The 21404-nt window shown below is 42.3% G+C and overlaps 2 protein-coding genes across 2 annotated transcripts; one reads left to right on the top strand and one right to left on the bottom strand.

Moving 5' to 3' along the window:
- Window positions 1–5493: 5493 nt before the first annotated feature.
- On the top strand, window positions 5494–8255 carry LOC116684777 (neurocan core protein-like). Its single transcript, XM_032510197.1, has 3 exons — window positions 5494–5568; window positions 6464–6647; window positions 7693–8255. Exons 1-3 carry the CDS (start codon window positions 5494–5496, stop codon window positions 7809–7811), a joined length of 378 nt encoding a protein of 125 aa, XP_032366088.1. The 3' UTR covers window positions 7812–8255.
- A 5123-nt stretch (window positions 8256–13378) lies between these two features.
- On the bottom strand, window positions 13379–19899 carry LOC116684776 (transmembrane 6 superfamily member 2-like). The gene is given in 11 exon segments (XM_032510196.1): window positions 13379–13671; window positions 13752–13871; window positions 13959–13978; window positions 13981–14050; window positions 14156–14257; window positions 14590–14714; window positions 16838–16920; window positions 17002–17105; window positions 18111–18208; window positions 18288–18391; window positions 19661–19899. Coding segments are annotated over 11 exon segments (1128 nt in total). The 5' UTR covers window positions 19753–19899; the 3' UTR covers window positions 13379–13461.
- Between the last annotated feature and the right edge of the window lie 1505 nt (window positions 19900–21404).

Raw genomic sequence — 21404 nt, 5'->3', positions numbered from 1 at the left:
TGGGGTATATCTGTTATACACACACACACACACACACACACACACACAACACACACACACAACACACACACACACACACACACACAACACACAGTGGTGAAAGAAGATTACATGCCCTCGATTTACAGTGATAAAGTGATATTTTATTGATCCCTGTGGAGAAATGTTCCTTATGTTCCCCCACTGAGAGGTTAGGGAGCACAGTAGTATAGCCCTGGAGCTGATGGGGTATCTGTTGCGGCTTAAGGGTTCTTAGGCAGGGTGGATGGCTGCCAAAATGGGGGCCTGAACCCAGATCCTCTGGTCAGGTTCATCCTCGCCGCTGTCTAAATGTATGTCTACACTTTAACTGCTTTAAAGCAAAAAGCAATGCAACGTGTTATTTCTCCCTCGTGCAGCCTTTTTGTAAATGAAGACAAGAGAAAAAGAAGACATTAGGCATGCATCAATTCAACCTTGCGCTCTAAATACATAAAGAAGGATGTAATAACACTTGAAGTGCTTACTCAGTGAGGGCAAATGAGGAATGTACAAGGAGTATTCTGGTCTGTATTCTCCTCACCCCTGTTGTATGATACTGTACTCATCAACATGGACACTTTGAACCCAGGACTATTGACCAGCTTGTCTTGCGTCTGTATTTGAATGGCAGCAAACACCCACACACGTTTTCCTTCTCCTCCTCACAGATGTTGATGACTGCCAGTCCGAGCCATGTGAAAACGGGGGCACCTGCATCGACAAGATTGATTCGTTCCTCTGCCTTTGCTTGCCCAGCTATGGAGGCGACACGTGTGAGAAAGGTGAGCGTGTAAACACTGCATCGACAAATCCAGGACATCGCTGTGTGTGCAACCACAGCGGTGAACTTGTAAGATTCCCGGTCACATGATACTTGCAGTGAAAGGTTTGTTGATCTGTGTGCAGCGTCTGTTATGTCACAACACGGTATCACAATCTCAGCAGCTATCAGACACAGTGAATCTGTGTGTGTCCCAGGGCTGAAGGGTGACAGATACTGACTCCTGCAGACACAAAAATATACACAGTTTCCCAAGCATCAAATAGTATTTGCTATTGTTTTCATTCAATCTTCTACGTTCTTGAATTTATTGGAAGGATGGGAAGGATTGACATGTAGCATCTCAATTTTCGAGGGGTTCCTGTAAACAGAAATACATAGTTATAAAACACATCCACACAAAACAGCGTTACATAACAAAACATCCATTACAAATACCAGATGACAGCTTGCTCACCCTATATCACACACACACCCAGCTATTATACACACACAAAAAATAGATACAATAATACCCCAGATATTAAATCATTTCCATTACAAAAGAAGTGATGAACAATTGATGCAGGTTGTCTTCAGCACACAAAAAGTAATTCAAAAAGTTAAGTACACACAAATTAAAAGCATAGACATTTTTTTTTAAGATGAGACAATAAAGATTTCCTGAAACAGTGGTGATAGATCTCAGAGACACAGGAAGATTATTCCAATCGGAATTGGATATATTTGAATAATCAGCGTCCATCTTCTTTGAGAATTCGGGGAAAAAAAAGGAAAAGTGATATTGCTTATGTGCGAGTGGATCTGAAGATCTTATCCACATTGAACCAAAAACTGTTACAAGTAGGAAGGACAATTGAAATAAATACATTTCAAGATGACCTGAGCCCAGTAAAGTATCACAAGTCAAAGCTATAGTGCTGTTGTCCTTCTAAGGAATGACACACCCCCTCCTCAACACAGTTGCTAGTAGCCAAGGAGGACACAGAGGATTAAAAGAATATGATGGACTCTTCAGAAGAGGTAATTACAACACTAGTTCCTGAACATACGGAGAAATACAGGGAGAGTTTAGTGGAGCTAATTAGCTTTGTATCAACTCATTTTGCAATGGCTTGAATTTAACGTTAATGTTCATTAATATCAAAAAGTTACGCACTAACATCTGACAATGGTGAGTTGTGTATGGACCCCTCAAAATGAATCTACAGAAAGAATAGGAAAACAACATTAAAGGGTCTAAAATTAGTCTGATATACTTTATGCACACATTCCCCTCCATCCCCTTGTCTAGAATAGAATCAATAAGAAAATAAAATGTGTCAAATCAAGAAAAAGCCAAAGAAACATTCCGAAAGTGTATCAGTCAGCTTTAAAAGTGCTGGTTAAGGGATTTTTGGACAGAGCCAGGCCAGCTGTTTCTCCCTGGTGTCCAGTCTTTATGCTAAGCTAAAGTAAAGCGAATAATTAAGTAAATATATATATAACCAAGGATGGGGAGGTAGAGAAACAAGCCAGTGAAAACAATCAGGCGGATGGCTTTGTGGCTAAATATTAACCATGCAGGCAACTAGCAATGGACTGGCTGGGTGTAAAATAATTAGATGCAGTCAATCTGATATCAAAGTAGGCAAATCCAGATTAGTGTGATGTCATCAAAGAAGCTTACGGCAGCAATCAACCCACCAAGACGGGGCCGGCAGCCCGTAATACAAAAAATAAGAAGACAACGTAGTCTCATGAGATAAGACTCACAAGTGTGTCTGTGTGGCAGGAGGCACAGAGACACTTGTGAGTCTGTGCCCCCCCCCCCCATACCACACTCATGCCATGTGTCTGTGGGCAGGCACAGACACACTCCCCCCCCATACAACACACTCATGCCAACGTGCACCCACGCGCTGATTCATCACCTCACTGGTTTTAAGCAGCTCCAGATCCGTCCACCGTGTGTGTGTGTGTGTGTGTGTGTGGACCATGTTTAGCTACATTTGTGGGGACCAAAAACTGTGAATACAGTATACTTATGGGGACCTGACAGCTTTGTGGGGACAAAATGCTGGTCCCCATAACGTTAAAGGGCTTTTTGAGGAATAAGACTTGGTTTTAGGAGTAGGGTTAGAGTTAGGTTATGGTTAGGGTTAGGGTGAGGGTTAAGGTTAGGCATTTAGGTTTGATGGTTAAGGTTAGGGTAAGGGGCGAGGGAAGGCATTATGTCAATGACTGGCCCCCACAAAGATAGCCAGACACGACTGCGTGTGCGCGCGTGTGTGTGTGTGTGTGTGTGTGTGTGTGTGCGTGCCATGCACTAGTAGTAATGAGAACAAATGAATATCTAACCTTTGCAGTTATAAATGAATCCACGGTCTGTGGTGTTATTAATGAATACTAATAGTGCAGGGAGAGGGCCACATGTGCTGTGAATTGAAAACGAGCCTGTATAATTACAGTTCATGTATTTAGCCTCTCAAGATGCCACAGTCATATATTTTTGTCTTTATTTGCCAAATGGGTTACACGCTCGGTAAAAAAAAGCTTCATCTATCCTCCCAACTCACCAGACCATTTTATCTTACTTTGTGTTCCCGCACTTACAGTAACGATGCTTTCAGGTGCCCTTCAAAAAAAACATTTTAGTGTCTCTCACCTCCCTTCTCTGTTCTCTTCATCTTCACAGACGTAGAAGGTTGCGAGCACGGTTGGAGGAAGTTCCACGGCCATGCTACAGGTAAAAAATATGATGAAAAACATGTCTGTGCTGTTAAAGTAAAATAAATTTACTCACAACCACAGGTGTCTTATCTGTCTGCATTTGTCTTTTATACCTTGGAGTTATCTTCCCGCAGCACCGTTTAAACTTGTCTTGTCGCGGGATGTATAAAATACGTATTTTCATTTCCACTTTTACTTCGTTGTCCCACAGGTACTTCACCCACAGACACACCTGGGAGGACGCGGAGAAAGACTGCAGAGAGCACAGTGCCCACCTCAGTAGCGTCATCTCGGCTACAGAGCAGGAGTTATCAATGGGTGTGTGTGTTTCTGTCATATACAAACCTACACATAACCCACTTCAAATAACCAACACAAGACACAAATTCATTGACTTTCTCTGAATGCACTGAAATGTTTGCCTCTTCACAAGCAAGAGATATAATATCAAAGTATAGCATACGCATCGCATAGCAAAGACAAGGTGTTGTGTTAACTAAGTCTTGCGGATTTGTTAATTCACTGGATGATGCATGGAAGACAAAGCAAGACGAGGAGGAAGGAAGCCACATATCAAATAATGCACAATGAAAATAGACAATGCAAGAGTGAGAAGAACCGGTTTAAATAGATTTGAGATATGTATCAGTGAGCGTTCAAGTGCGTGTGGATAGCAGAGTTTTTACCAAAAGAACATGTTATGCTGTTGTTTTTCACAGGTCTGGGTCATGACAACGCCTGGATCGGTCTGAATGACCGCACGGTGGAGGAAGACTTTCAGTGGACTGATAGCAACGATCTGGTCAGTGATCAGTTTTAAACTGAGCCACTATGTGAGAATCTCAAACTCCAGCTTTAAGGCCCTAAAATGTGTTTGTATTGAACTCAATTTATTATCGATTTAAGGTTTTACACTCAAAAAAGCAGCCTTCCATTGTCAACAGACAGATCTGTTATTTAAATGTTCAATCCTAAAATGGGCAGAAGTTCTATAAACCAGTTAGAAGAGTGCAGACCCAAATAAAAAAAAAACTCTTATTCATTAAGGACTCATTCGTTTCGTTTCGTTTTATTTCACACGTCATCGCTGTACATTCAAACACAATTCCATGAGGCACAACAATCATATACAGGACGCATGAAATGGGAACCCCAAATAAGCTACTAAAAGCTTTTCGGAGGGGGCCCGAAAACAAACACACAACAACCAACACACCTCCAAAACTCAATTACCATGGACAAACAAAACAAACACAACCCAAACAACAAATAAACAAACAATCCCAGCACCAATGTAGCATTTACAAAATTATCAACAATATGAAGAAAGCAATTTTTCCTTGACACGTTTCTTAAAGATGGAGACAGAATGCAACAATTTTTAAGTTTTCCTCAAGCTCGCTCCAAATCTGCGGTCCCCTACAAACTATACTCAGGGTCGTACGTTTTAACCGACGTTTTTTGACCAGTAATTCGGTATTTTCCCCTTGTATCATAAGTATACAGGGGACGACTGATTGGGACAAGCTCACATAACCGGCCGTTTAACCTGTGAACAACCTGGAACATCATACGGGCATTATGATATACGTTATGTCCAGTGAGCCTCAGTAATCCAAGACGATGAAATAGAGGTCGAGCGGGGGTGTTAGGCTCAGACCACGTTAATGCCCGTATAACTTTTTTCTGTAAACTCTGTAGTTTTCCCAAATTGCTCATTTAAAGAAATCATCTTCAAATCTTTTCATCGTTTCTGTCCCCATTTATGTGCAAAATCTCATGTGTTATCTTGCAAATGGCATTCATCTGAAAGGTTTCATCTTTGCTGTTAGCGAGCGAGAAGACTTACAGTCACAGGTGCTGGCAACTGAAAGCGACTGCCGCTGGATTCTGTTGTTTCGCTGTTGTGCAGGTGTATGAGAACTGGAGGAGAGCCAGCCGGATAACTTCTTGCGGGAGGGGAGGACTGCGTGGTCACAATGCCCACGAGGACGGCAAGTGGAACGACGTGCCCTGCAACTACAACCTGCCCTACATCTGCAAGAAAGGCACAGGTACTCTGATGCTGCTGGACCCACTGTAACCAAGCAGCACAGCAAATGTGCACAAAATCAAATCAAAGCTAAATCAATTCATCAAGAGAGATTTTTGCTGTCTTCTAGCAATCGGTTGGTTGTGTGTATTGCTGGCCAGCTGGCCACCTGTTAGTCATCATTGATCATCATCACTTCTTGTGCTCTTTGTGCACGTTTCGCAATTAAAGGTCACTGGGCAGACGCTCCAAAAAAAAAACTAAAGTGAAAGTTGCGATTCAGTCCCAAACTGATATTGATTTTAAGAGAGCAATATCAATCTCAATCTTCTTTTTATTACTGTTTCTCTCTCTCTCTCTCTCTCTCTCTCTCTCTCTCTCTCTCTCTCTCTCTCTCTCTCTCTCTCTCCTCTGGGTTCACTTATGCTTGTCCAAACAGCAAAACCGTTAGTCGCCGTAATTGCCTTGCCTTGACTCAACGGAACTGAATGGGAATGCAACGAATGAGCTTGTAGGATGCAAAGAAAAAGCTAAAGACTGGACAGACACGGGAGGAGCAGGGGATGGTCAGGAGGAGTTAGAAAAGGAAGGAGGAGGACATGGAGAAGAGGATTAAGTAGTTTAGGGGGGTTTGTTTGTCGAGCTGTGGTCTCATGGCTCTGTGGTTTGGCTGTACTCCCTGCCTACTCCAGACAATATGCCTATTGACACTCACTTTTGCTGTACTAAGAGTATTTATACTAACCAATGCTTAATAAGTGGACGTTTCCACCATTGTATTGGGTATTTCATCATGGAGAGTCATGCAATTTTGGACTTTTGGCAACATATACGTCTCTGGATTAATGTGAAATAGACACTGGATACATACCAACCTTATCTGATGTGTCCTGTATGATTGATATTGTTTTTGCCAGTGTTGTGTGGGACCCCCCCCCGCAGTGGAGAACGCCCATTTGATAGGTCGGCGGAGATCCCACTACGACATCCATGCAGTGGTACGCTACCAGTGCTCCGAGGGCTTCTTCCAGCGTCACATCCCCACCGCTCGTTGCCGGGCCGACGGGAGCTGGGAAAGACCCAGGATCATCTGCACAAAGTGTGAGTGTCTATCTTAAACCTTTATCATGTGTCATGGATGTTAAGGCTCTCTTATACCAACTGGTTAGAGGTAAAGATTATCAGTATTTCAATCCATTTCATTTTTTTTAAGATGTTTTTTTAGGCATTCAGGCCTTTACTTTGACAGGACAGATGAGAGAGGGGTGAATGACATGCAGCAAAGGGCCGCAGGTCGGAGTCGAACCCACGTCCGCTGAATCGAGGACTAACCATCTATATATGTGCGCCTGCTCTAACAAATGAACCACAATTGTAATCAATTTCTGAGTTAACAGAATGAATATGTTAAGGAAGTGTAAAGGAGGGTGGCTGTTGCTCAGTGGGAGAGCGCTTGTCTGCCAATTGGAAGGTTGGTGGTTCAATCCCTGGCTCTGCAGTCACATGTCAAAGTGTCCTTGGGCAAGACCTTGAACCCCGAGTTGCCCCCGATACTGCGCCATGTGAGTGTGTATCTGATGAGCAGGTGGCACCTTGTACGGCAGCCTCGGCCACAGTGTGTGAATGGTGAATGGTTGTTAAGACTAGAAAAGCACTGTCTAAATGCAGCCCATTTACATTAACCCTCATGGTGTCCTTGGGTCAAATTGGCTTTCAGTTTATTTATTTATTTTGTCAGAAAAATGGGCCGTCGAAATAAGCGCAGAAAATGTTAAAAATACAACAACAAAAAAGCCCACAAAAAAACGCACAACATTGAAAAAGTGACCAAAACGTTTTAGTTTTCATGGTTGACGGGTGACGTACTATTTTGTGTGAAAATCCACTATGGAAAAAAACATAAGTGTCATTTCCAGAATAATTTTCTGAATTGAGTCAGGAATACATGTTTATCACAGAAAATAAGGTAAGGACGTTGATTTTCAGGTAGAAAAAATGTACCATTTTTCTTCTTGTAAAAATTTGAAATGGGTCAATTTGACCCGAATACCATACAAGGGTTAAAGAAAGAAATAACCTGATGACAGCTGTGTATCTACTACGGTACACGTTCAACTGAAACCCATTAGTGTCCCTCCACTTTTAGCCCGACGGTCCCACCGGTACCGACGGCACCATCGCAATCAGCACAACGAACGCCGCGGCCACAGGAGACACGGCGGAGAGGGACACAAGGCCAGAGAGGACGCACACAGCTACTACTGAACCAAATAATCTAACATCTGCAAAGCCTAGGTGCTAACCATGGCCCATGAAGAAAGACAGTAGTCCAGATCACTCCCACTACTTTTTCCTGCTTCTAACCATGCTCCGTTTGGCTTTATTCCTCCTGATTATTACGATTTTCTTACTCAAACATACAATTTATCTCCATCACCACCTATCTCTGAGTTTGGGTGTTTTGATGCTTCTTTTTGTTTTCCCCCTGCTTCCTTTAAAGGTCCATGCGAACACTAACTCTTAACACTAACTCTTGATCCCAACCTAACATATCATTCTCAGTAAATCTGTAAAGTCTGTTTTGTTCTACTGACATGCGTTTTTTCTAATATTTTCTACGTTTTTGTGCCATGTTACTATTTATTATGAATTGTTTGCTAGTGAATATGCTTTCTTTTTTTACTTATACTTCACAAAGCCGGGGTAACATCAGTTCCCCTTCGAGGGGAACTCGAACTGCGTCGGTTACGACACTATGGGAACGCCTTAGTGTTGTAACCGACGCAGTGTCTCGTTCCCCTATCTCGGGGAACAAGGGTTACATACGTAACCCGAGACGTTCCCCTTGAGGGGACTTGAACTGCGTCGGTTACGACACTATGGCGTTCCCATAGTGTCGTAACCAACGCAGTGTCTCGTTTCCGTATCTCGGGGAACAAGGGTTACATACGTAACCCGAGACGTTCCCCTTTGAGGGGACTTGAACTGCGTCGGTTACGACACTAAGGCGTTCCCATAGTGTCGTAACCGACGCAGTGTCTCGTTCCCCTATCTCGGGGAACCAGGGTAACATACGTAACCCGAGACGTTCCCCTTTGAGGGGAACTCGAACTGCGTCGGTTACGACACTAAGGCGTTCCCATAGTGTCGTAACCGACGCAGTGTCTCGTTCCCCTACCTCGGGGAACAAGGGTTACATACGTAACCGGAGACGTTCCCCTTTGAGGGGAACAAGAAACTTCGTCGGTTACGACACTAAGGCATTCCCATAGTGTCGTAACCGACGCAGTGTCTCGTTCCCGTATCTCGGGGAACAAGGGTTACATACGTAACCCGAGACGTTCCCCTTTGAGGGGAACAAGACACTGCGTCGGTTACGACACTAAGGCGTTCCCATAGTGTCGTAACCGACGCAGTGTCTCGTTCCCCTATCTCGGGGAACCAGGGTGACATACGTAACCCGAGACGTTCCCCTTTGAGGGGAACTCGAACTGCGTCGGTTACGACACTAAGGCGTTCCCATAGTGTCGTAACCGACGCAGTGTCTCGTTCCCCTATCTCGGGGAACAAGGGTTACATACGTAACCCGAGACGTTTTCTATACCAGTATATAAGTCCAACAATGAACAATAAACTAATCATTTGATTGCCTCTAATCTATGTATTGTATTTGTGGTGTTTATTATTGGCTGATCCCTGATCAACAGCTGGACCTTGTCTAATGAAATAGCCCCCCCCCCCCTTGTCATAAGCACTAATGAATTTGTCCCACTGAAATAGATAGTGTGGATGGGATTATACTTTCTTGAGATAACCACTTGATTGTATCTGTTGCTAAATACTTTGAAACTTTGCACGGCTGTATTTACATGATGGGTAGAATGTTACTTTTTTTTTTTTGTCTTTGGTCCCTTTGATATTTGACCGGTCATCCACTTTTTTGGTGTTCTTATGACTTTATGTCCTGCTGTTGTGTTCCATTCTTAATAAATCGAAAAAATGAACAACATTTCTGATTGTTTTTTTTTTATATTCAAGCTAAAGGTTCTGGGGTCGGATGGTTAATAGACTGACGTTAGCTTAACTACTAAAGATTATCTTACTGAAAAAAACGTATAACATCTGTTTGTCACAGATATTAATTTCTAAAATTTAAATGGGAACATTTCATTTGATTTTTGTCTAAGGAAACGGAGCGATGCTAACGTCGAGGTTCACCCACGTAAATACGCCAGCCCTGCAGTTCTCTATTCATGGTCCCCAGAAGATGAACCCTAATGACTTTGATGATCATCTGACTTTCCTTTAGTGCTACTTAATAAAAGGCTGTTGGATGGATTTTCCCTGATTCACGTTCCCCACAGTATAAATTATAACTTTGGTGGTTCCTTAACTTTTTTCCTACTGCCACATATTGAGTCATACTTATGCATAGGCAGTTAAAGAAATGGACCAATAGGTCCTGTTGTTCCGGACGGAGACCAGTGAAGGATATTAGATGTGACGTGAGCAACGTGTCCGACAGTTGTAAGTCTTCTGGTAGCTGTGCAAGAAAAATCTCAATCATTCCCAATCAGCAAAGACGAAGAGCGTAGGTATATGTTAGGAGATGACATAGACACAGGCTAATTACTGATAACTAACATGGTAGTTAGCCTCACTTAAAGCCACTAGCATGACTGTATACTGGAGTTGTGTTTTCCAGTAGTGTGTACAGATCCTATAATCCATTACTTTCAGACAGGAAAGTGCTGTTGTGTTTAGAGATAGTTTCTTTCGTGTCACCTTGGTACCCCAGCAGATGGAACTCGATCAAACCCTTTTATTTTGGCTTTATCGTTCTGAGCTTTGCCGCTCACTTTATTGCACTACACAGCGAGCAATAGTTTTATCCTGTTGAGTTCACAAGGCAATTTTCTCGTCTCTGTTGTGCCTGTGAGCAGAATATTTTAAGAGAGACGGATGGCCCACCAGGTGAGTGGAAACAAAAAGACCGTTCGCCCAAAAAAGAAAAACAGAAACCCTGCTGTGAAAATAACCATTCAACTTTCTTCTGGTGTATTACAGTTTGATTTTAATCAGATACTGAAGTTAACCACAGACATCCATCTATGGTTCTTCACTTCTATCTAAACTGGATATAATTACGTCCATAGCAAGGATTTTTAAGCAGCAGTGTGTAGAATTTAGGGGGATATATTGGCAGAAATGTAATACATTATTCCAATTTTTTTCTTTGTTTCCATTAGTGTATAACCTCCTGAAACTAAGAACTATGTTTCATTATCTTCAAATCTACATAGGGAGAGGGTCCTCTTCTATGGAGCCTGCCATGTTTCTACAGTAGCCCAGAATGGACAAACCAAACACCAGCTCTACAGAGGGCCTTTTGCATTTCTACGTTACCTGAATGCTAAGTGTATGTTTTCCTGCACACTTGGAAAGGATGCAGTAACCCAGCTAAAAAAGTTTGGTTCCCAGAATGTTCTGGGAACGTTTCTTTTTGGTTGCGGGAACGTTCCCTGAAGGTTAGGTTTGGTTGTATTTTGGTTGTGTGTTGGTTAATTGAAAAGTTTTCTTAATGTTCTTGGAACGTTTGTTTTTTGGGTACATTGAACGTTCCCCTAACGTTCCCCTAACGTTATCTTAACATTGCAACCTTTCGCGAACGTTCCCCTAACGTTATCCTAACGTTGTAATCTTTAGCAAACGTTCCCCTAACGTTCCCGTAACGTTATCCTAATGTTGCAACCTTTAGCGAACGTTCCCCTAACGTTATCCTAACGTTGCAACTTTTAGCAAACATTCCCTAACGTTATCCTAACGTTGCAACCTTTAGCAAATGTTCCCCTAACGTTATCCTAACGTTGCAACCTTTAGGGAACGTTCCCCTAACGTTATCTTAACGTTGCAACTTTTAGCAAACGTTCCCTAACGTTATCCTAACGTTGCAACCTTTAGCGAACGTTTCCCTAACGTTATCCTAACGTTGCAACTTTTAGCAAACGTTCCCTAACGTTATCCTAACGTTGCAACCTTTAGCGAACGTTCCCCTAACGTTATCCTAACGTTGCAACCTTTAGGGAACGTTACCCGAACATTCTTTTTTACAATCCTCTAACCTTTAACAACTTTAACAACCATGATACCAATCGTACTATTACATTAAACTTAGTAGGAATGAATGAAGAATTAATGAAGAGCAAAGTTGATAGTATTTAAAACTTGATCATACAATATAAAAAAATTACAAAACATACAATAATCAGAATCAGTTTATTGGCAATATAGACACAATTTTGGAGGAGGGTTATTTAGTTAATGCAATCTGGAAACCCATCGCTATGTGCCACTTAATCCTACACACTTGTCTTAAAGTCCAGGGAGCCCTTTTGGCCCTGTATGGGAAATGGGAAAAACTCCCTAAAATCTTAAAAATCCTAAATCCTAAAAAATATTTTGATGTATAATCAAGCAATTATTGTATATTTGTATTCATTTAAAACCACTTGCATGTGGCCCAAAATGATTTTTCCTTTACTTTTCTTTCCTCTACCATGACAACATTCAATTGGGAAAATGTATTAAATTGTTGATGCAAATGACCAAAATCAAATTTCAGGTCACTGCATCTAAAAACATTGATATCCTCCATTTTAAAACAATAACTTTTAAATACAAAGGGTGAACTTCAGCCCACAACTGATGAGAAAAGAGCAACCATGTTGATCCACCATGAGAGAATTAAATATAACATATACAACAATGTATCATGTTTGCTGTCGCGGCTCCACTTAATTCAGGGTTCAGGTCTTGTCAGTTTGGAAACTGCAGCAAAGTTAACTCACAGGACTCAATGACATTACTAACCAGAGACAATATTGACATGTGAAGAGACAATCCTCCAGCAAACTGCTCGGTTTATTTTAGAAACTACCAGCCAATACCTGGTTCAAATAATCTGTATCCCATGAATCCAAAAACAAGCCCAATTCAGAGCTCCATTTGTTTTTATTGTACAAAATAAAGTTGTTGGAACATAAAAACATGGATAACCGCTCTAAGATGAAGTCAGAACTATGGTAAAAATTGATGACTCAATTAGTTGCTGGACATAATTATTTTTGATTATCATTTAAGTCACTTATCAAGCAAATACACAAAATATTCTCTGGTTTCAGCTTTTTTTCAGACATTGTAAACTGAACGTCTTTGGGGTTTTGAGCTGGAAATCAGACAAAACAATGTCACCATGAGCTTTTGGAAATTATGATGCCTTATTTTCTCGACCAAATGATTAAATAATTAAGAATGTAATTGTTGGTTGCTGCCCCGGTGACAGAATGAATGTCATCAAATATTTGACACAATATAGGGCCCCATCGAATTCTCCATTTGAATAGCATCTGCTGTTATCTAACTTATCCTCAACTTTTAGTTTAGTTGCATTTCAAGCATTCAGTGAGTCGTTTGCTTTATTCACTGTTTTTAAACAATTGAAACTGAATTTTAGGTCAGGAGAAACAACTTCCAGCTGGTGGGTGGATTTCTGCATACAAAAAGATGCATAATGCTGACTGTTACTCTCCAGTAGTGCGTTGCCAAACTATAATCCAGGTTAATAGTCTTAGTTAGGGAAGCTACCAACTGGTTATCTACATGAGTCACCTGAAAGCTGATCACAGTCCTCAACTCAATCAACAGCCTTCTTATCAGGGTCCAATAGTTCATGCAGGGAGTGCTGCTGCTGTGCGAGGGGACTGATTTCTGACTGATTTTTAAGATTTCACCGGAGTTTTAAGTTGATAAAGTGTGTTTAATTCAGTTCGTGCGCCAAAGAAAGTCCTCAGAAAACGTTAGACTCAGCACAGCGTGAAGTATTCCTCAACAGTCCGTGGCTGGTGTGCGGTCTAGTCTAGTTTTTCTTCTTTTCGTTGATGGTCTGTCCCTCGGGAACAGGTTTCAGGAAATAAGTGGGGTTGTTGTGGCAGCGCAGGGCCAGCAGAGCCGGCACAGCAGCCAGCAGCACATTGAGGGTGATAACAGGCCACCATTTGTCTGCTGGGACCCGGTACGTGAAGGGAGTGCGGGAGTGCAGAGATGCTCCGATATGGCACCACTGGGTCTGAGAGATAATCAGGAGGAAGTCATCTTTACACTTTTTTAAGGAATATTAATTAAAGCAACATTAATAACCACAGTTACCTGAGCCATGGCCCCGGCTAAGAAGATGGTCCAGTCCAACATCCAGCTGCATCCAGGTGTTTTCAGACCATAGATGAAGACAGTCAGCAGGGGAAGAGCATAGAAAAGATACACCAGCATCTGCAGGAACAAAAAGATCACTTATCATTTTAAAAAAGAATGTACAAAACATTTGAATATATCTGGTGTATTTTTCTCCGGACTGACCATGACTCTTGGAAAGCCAAGGGGTCTTTAAGGTAGGGCTCGTACTGGTAGACGTAGGTGAAGCAGGCGTCGAGAGGACAGTCCAGCACCACCTGGAGCAGAGCACGATGACACACTTATGGTACCATACTACACATGTGACCTCGTGTCTCAGTAAATTCACCAGTAATGCTGGACAGATTAGTAGTTTTACTCACAAAGCCTCTGAAAACAGAGAAGGCCATCGCTCCAAGTAACAGAAGAGACAGAAGCAGGTCAACAGGTCGAGACAGCAATCCTTTCTTCTGCTCTGCTATAATCTAGTCGACACAGGAAGAAATCTCAGTACCGAACATTCCATATCTGCAATTTCAGTACTTGAACGGGTCAATAAAGCCTGACCAATAGGCAGATTTGCATAGGCATTGTACGTATTTATCATAACAACTTCTCGTGAAATTCTGTTATCTTGCATTCACGGGTTGTCAGATTATTGTCAGAGTGAGGAAAGAAAAAAAATGTTGTTTTGCCTTTAAAAACTTTCCTCCTCTGACAATAGCTCAAATTAGACAATCTAAAAAGAAAAAATAGGTTGGACACCACTTCTCTAGACATGTAGAATATTGTAAATGTCTCATCTGCAGATATTTACCTTGTCTGCTGTCACGACTGGCATCTCTCTGGGTCGGCTAAATAGCAGCGAGGCCGCCCAGAAAGGCACCAAGAAGAAGGGGACATTCCTCCAAAAGGCTGGTTGAATGTTAGACCCGTATTTACCTGCACAGACGAGACATCAGTAACATAAACAGATGCAAGGTGATAGGTGATGAATCAATAGGCATCCATCCATCCATCCATCTTCATCCGCTTATCCGGTATTGGGTCGCGGGGGCAGCAGGAACCCCAAACTTCCCTTTCCCGAGCCACATCAACCAGCTCCAACTGGGGGATCCCGAGGCGTTCCCAGGCCAGGTTGGAGATATAATCTCTCCACCTAGTCCTGGGTCTTCCCCGAGGCCTCCTCCCAGCTGGACGTGCCTGGACCACCTCCCTAGGGAGGCGCCCAGGAGGCATCCTTACCAGAGGCCCAAACCACCTCAACTGGCTCCTTTCAACGCGAAGGAGCAGCAGCTCTACTCCGAGCTCCTCTCGGATGACTGAGCTTCTCACCCTATCTCTAAAGGAGACCCCAGCCCCCCTCCTGAGGAAACCCATTTCGGCCGCTTGTACCCTGGATCTCGTTCTTTCGGTCATGACCCAACCTTCATGACCATAGGTGAGGGTAGGAACAAAAATTGCCCGGTAGATCGAAAGCTTTGCCTTCTGGCTCAGCTCTCTTTTCGTCACAACGGTGCGATAAACGGAATGTAATACCGCACCCGCTGCTCCGATTCTCCCAATCTCACGCTCCATGGTCCCCTCACTCGCAAACAAGACCCCAAGGTACTTAGGCTGAATCCCATTCCTTCCCCTTACCCCTTCCCCTTACCCCTTCCCCTACCTTTTGCGCGTTCACGCGGCACCTAGTGCCGGTCCAATACGTATTACGAGCTAGGGGTAGGGCATAGATCAAGCGGCTATAACCCTACGGATCTATCTGACGTGGACCTCACTAGAAAACACAGGCAGTGTGGGCTGCTGCATCAACCAGAGAGACAATGAATGTAAGTACTTTCAGCTTAAATATTGATTAAAAAGTTACGACAGTCTGGTTTTGTGGTCTATGCAGTCCTGTACATGTGTACCCATGTTCCTAACTGAAACTTTTTAAAAATCGCTAGCTGCAATGCTAACGCTAATCGCTAACGCTAATCGCTAACGCTAACGTTGAACAGTCCCACATTTCTGCCTGAATGGACTGTATAGATCGCATAGATTGTATAGATAGATATATAAACGTCTATGATACATCGCTACGTGCTTAACATATACCGCCCTGTCTCACACAGGAGGACACAGGAGGACACAGCAGCTGATCCAGGTTGGGGCTGCAAACGAGCAGACGTTTCCTAATTCATATGTTCATGTTGTACCCATTCATTATTGCATTGGTAGCCTACTATTATTGTAATATTTAATTAATTCCTGTTCATTGTTCATGCACTTGTTATATTGTTGTTGGTTTTGATACGGACACTGATGATATGTGAGGGGGGTTACTGGCCAAAAGGCTCCAGACTGGTCTGGAATATCAGAGCAGCTGTAGCTACAACAGTGTAGTGTGTGTGTAGTTTGTTTGTGGTCTTGTGTGTATTTTTTTAGTTTTACACATATGAGTGCCTTTTATGTGTGCGACATGTTAGTTATGGTTCTAATAGTGACAATGGTTCTGTAACATTATTTTATGTAACGTTTTTGCCTGTTATGTCAATTTATCACCAATAAAGAAGATTTTTGTCAACAAATGTTTGTGAACATCAAGACATTCAAAACGGTGATAACTGAAACAGATATACACACACATGTATACAGGGTGTATATGTATGTATATGTACACATGCATGTGTATACACATTTGTATTGCAAACAGACCTAAGTACTACACAGATAAGTACTGCACTACCAAAGTGAACCTAAAATAACTATAAAATATATACACTGTTGTCCAAACCCACACAATCAACAGACCTAGACGGCATCTTGGAGGTTGTGATCAATACTGTATGGTGATGTCACCAAGTGGTGTCCCAATTCATAGGGGTATGTTTTCACCCCTTACCCCTACCCCTTGGTTTCAAGGGCCAAGGGGTAGGGGTAAGGGCCAAGGGGTAGGGGTAAGGGGAAGGAATGGGATTCAGCCTTAAACTCCTTCACTTGAGGTAAGGACTCACTCCCTACCTGGAGAAAGCACTCCATCGGTTTCCTGCTGAGAACCATGGAATGGAATAGGCAGCACTTACCAATAACCACTCCCGGGATGTGTACAATGTGATGGCCGATGGAGGAGCCGGCCCACAGCAGCCCCAGGCTACGATAGGACTTCCTGCGTGGACAGGAAATCCATCATTAGAGGACTCACTGAACACATAGCGGACGGGTTTCTGATGGTGATGTCACAGCTTACCCTCTGAACATGCGGTGGATGATGGTGAGGAAGAGGAGCAAGTGAACGACACCTTCCCAGTAAGACGTCATCACGGCATAGGCGGTTCTTAGATGAGGCTCACCCTGAACAAACGGCATGAGCGACTTTGACTTTTGACACATCCCAGTGGCTAGAACACGTTTACACACCCAGGCTAAAGTTGATTAAAAAGAGGAATAAAAAAACATCTTTTGGAAATTGATGTTGATGCCTTAACTGAAAAAAATTAGGAAAATCCAATCTTTTAAGGACACCAACTTTCTTTGTGAATGAATAATGTATTGTACATAAATAAATGTTCTTCCTTAAAATAGAGGGGCATAAGTACACCCCCCCCCCCCCCTGTGTTAAAATACAGGGAGCATAAGGATACACACCCCTATGTTAAAATACAGGGAGCATAAGTATACACCCCCCTATGTTAAAATACTGGGGGCATAATAAGCACCCCCCTATGTTAAAATACAGGGGGCATAAGTATACACCCCCCTATGTTAAAACACAGGGGGCATAATATACACACCCCTATGTTAAAATACTGGGGGCATAAGTATACACACCCCTATGTTAAAATACAGGGGGCATAAGTATACACCCCCCTATGTTAAAATACAGGGGGCATAAATATACACCCCCCTATGTTAAAATACAGGGGGCATAAGTATACACCCCCCTATGTTAAAATACAGGGAGAATAAGTATACACCCCCGTATGTTAAAATGCAGGGGCATAAGTATACACCGCCCATGTTAAATTCCCATGGAGACAGGCAGATTTTTATTTTTAAAGGCCAGTTATTTAATGGGTCCAGGATACTATGCATGCCGATAAAGTTCCCTTGGCCTTTGGAATTAAAATAGCCCCCCACACACACACACACCACACACACACACACACATCATCAGATATCCATCACCGTACATAAAGCTAGGCATGTGGAACTTTCCATAAGATCACCTCTCAGTGAAAATCAAACCAGATTTAGGCTAACTGAAATAAACCATGCCAATCTCTAGGTATGGTGAAGGGTATACAGTATGATGATGAAATATAAAGCATCATTGGGACAGAGAGAGTGAAGGTTTACCATCTTTAGGTAGAAGGCCATGAAGCCAGAGATGAACCCATCCTGCTCTAAAGCATTGGTCAGGAACACCATGCAGGTGAAGGAAAACCCTGCAAACACTGGACACACACATAGACGCACAATGAAGAAAAATTCACAACAACAAAAGTAAAGTGTGTGTTTGTCTGTTTGTTGTACCGTAGAATAAGGGGTCCACTTTCTTCAGGTTTCGCACAGTGAGGAGAAGGAGAAGAAGAACAAGTCCCAGGACGACCATTCCCATTCCCAGGATAGGAAGAGGTCTGAGGAATAACGGGGAGAGTCCGAACATCAGTTTACAAACTGTGCTTTAAAATGATCTTTCATGTGAAATATAGATTGAAATTATGAGCAAATAATCAGCAGATTAGTCAAAAATGAAAGTAGGCGTTATTGCAAAATCAGAAAAAAAGAGGTTAGAAATAAAGGTTTACAGGTTATAGGCAACCCTGGAAACCATTTCACTTTCTCCATTTTTTTTTTTTTAAAAATGACTCATTGAGTCATTTGACTCACAAGGGCCCAAACGCCCCCCCACTCTCATATAGACATCAAATTCAAAGACTTTTCATTAACTTTGAGGTTTTCTTTGGTGAAATTCAAATTCTTAGTTTCGTTCACAAGTAATGTTGGTCCAGAAGAAAAGAAAATGTAGAGTTGTACAGTGTGTCTTTTTTTTAAATTACGAAGCAGGTTGAGTTGCTGTATAAGTAAAGTGCCGCTGCAGTGGCTTTACAGTCATTCCCCAGCTGCAGTGACAGCACAAAGAAGACGTGGAAGACCCAGAAACGTTGACCTATCAGAGCACAATGGGCTTTTTTGGGAGGGGCCCTCAAAGACGCAAGCTCTAAAACAGAGTGTTTTAGACAGAGGGTGAATACAGGTACTGTATATTCAGACAGACAGTACAAGAAAAACTAGGTTTTTCAAACATCGAAGCGTAACTCTCGCCAAAATAAAACCTAGGGTCTTTTTGTGAATGTACACGAGTCATCTTAAAAGTGGCGCATCCATCTGAATTATGCTTTTAAACAGAAGTTTGACTTGGGTACAGTCACAAAAATACCCTAGGTTGCATTTTGGTGAGAGATTTTAGGCTTTAAAGCATGTACACGTTTCTAGTGGAAACACAAAATACAAGTATGAACCAGACAAGAGCCTGATATGGGACCTTTAAAAGTGCAGCTCTATGGATCAATAGCATTGATCTTGGGACCAACAAGGAACACTGATGAATGTGTGTGCTATAGGCCCATTTTAAAAGCCTCACACTCAAGGCAATCCAATTCATTTACTACATTTACTTTTAAGAGTGTATTACATTTTCCTTAAATTCACAAATGTAATCCAAAGGCTTAAGTGAATCTTGTTTCTCGTGTAGGCTTAGAGACTCCCAGCAGTGATTTAAACAAGGTTACCTCGAGATAAAACCTCCCCTCTGGCTGTGGGCCGCTTAATATCCCAAATATCAGCGGCTTAAAGCAGCAGTTCCATACTGCAGCCTACAGAAGGCCAAGAAGATGCACACTTACTCCTGAAGCGCAGGGATATTGTTCATGGTGATGAAAACTCCAGGAGCCGAAAGAGAAAGGATCAACACGCTGACTTCCACCGGAGGCCTCATTGTTGAAAACCAATTGTTTGACCTCTTTATTTAGAAAAATGTCCAATTCGAAATATTATCTGCTAAACACGCTTGGTTGTGAAGCGAGGCATGTCGGAAGCCAGTGTCTTCTCCACTGCCATTGTGGGACGGAGGTAATTAAGTGTGTCAACCCATTGCCTTTTGATCTGTGATGAAACAACGCTGCTGCTCCAATGCGTCTGCTATCTAGTGGGTCTCAAAGTTCAACTCAGTGTTCACGTCTGCTGATTGGAAATTAAAGGGAGAGCCGTGCAAAGTGCAGATAATGGACTTCTGGATCGTGCGTAATGCGTAAAATACGCATTTTGCCCTCGTGAAAACAAGCACTTTGGTACTCCTGGCCGCAAATGATTACAGTTCAACTACCTGCTGTGCGAGAAAACCCCAATCTATTGTCGTCCACCATTCAGTCTAGGCTTGTACAGACTGCCATCTGGTGGAATGAGTGAACTGTCTTTCCTTGATGACTTTTTCAAACACTGATTTTTCACCTTTTTTGCGTCTAATTTCATCCAGTTTCTGCATTCTAGGTACAGGATATGAGTGTTGTGAAAAGATAAAGTGTTGTCTGTGCTCCTGTGGCCCTGGGGTCTGATTAAGGAGCCATCTGTCCTGTTTGTTGTCAGTTAAGGACTCCTCTGTGTGATGTCTCCAGTCTTGATTAGTTTCTGGATTATATCAGAGAGAACATAAAGTTCAAGAACCAAGATGTTTTTTTTTCTCTCCCCAGTCACTGGGGTTGGTTAAATCATCATTGTATCTTAGCCGTTTCTTTACATATTTAGTTATAGTGTCTCATAGCACTCATGTGCATTATATGCATGACGCAACAACAAATAGGGATGAATATTTTTAACCCTTGTGTTGTCCTCCTGGATCAAAAACTGACAAAAAAATAGAAATTTTTGTCCCTTTTTCAGACTTTTTATTAGTTTTCACTTGCACCACCTTACTAATTTTACACTATTCTTTGGAATTCATGGTGAAAAACCCTCATTTATGTAGAATTATACCTATTATTTGAGTTATTTGACTAATAGTTAAGATCAGAGGAACGTACAGATGAGTTTTGTCAGGAATGAAAGTGATCAATTGTATTTGCAAAGAGCGTGTAAGGAATCCAATCCTTTTTTTTTAGGTAATTTGGTGAAAAAGAAACCCATATTTCAGATATAGACATTTTTTAAAGGGGTCAAATTTGACCCGAAGGACAACAGGAGGGATAAAGCAGGCCTACATCCTTTTTTGTGATCAAAAGAGCCAAATTAGTCTTCCTGCGATCATATGTTTCACTCCAGAACAAAGAGAAACTACGAGAAGGAGGGAGACACAACAAAATCACAACAGCAAGAATATCTGCAGCTCACAAACAAGACACACAGACTAAAGCGGGCCTGCGTCTGATGCAACGTATCTTCTGCAACAAAGCGGCTGAAGAGGATTATAAAGGCGCTGCTGCTGCTGCTGCTGCTGCTTCCACAGAAACTTAGTGTCCAGTGAAAAGAGCCAGTCAAGAGGGGTGGGGAGTCCAGTGTAGAAGCGGACGAAGACCATACAGACAAGCTTTCACACAGCAGACACTCAGCTTTTTGAGGTGACACCGATTCTTGAAGAGTCTGATGCAATGCTGC

This window comes from Etheostoma spectabile, unplaced genomic scaffold (assembly GCF_008692095.1).
Source record: "Etheostoma spectabile isolate EspeVRDwgs_2016 unplaced genomic scaffold, UIUC_Espe_1.0 scaffold00569326, whole genome shotgun sequence".
Classification (NCBI taxonomy): domain Eukaryota; kingdom Metazoa; phylum Chordata; class Actinopteri; order Perciformes; family Percidae; genus Etheostoma; species Etheostoma spectabile.
This window is presented reverse-complemented; position numbering and strand designations above follow the sequence as displayed.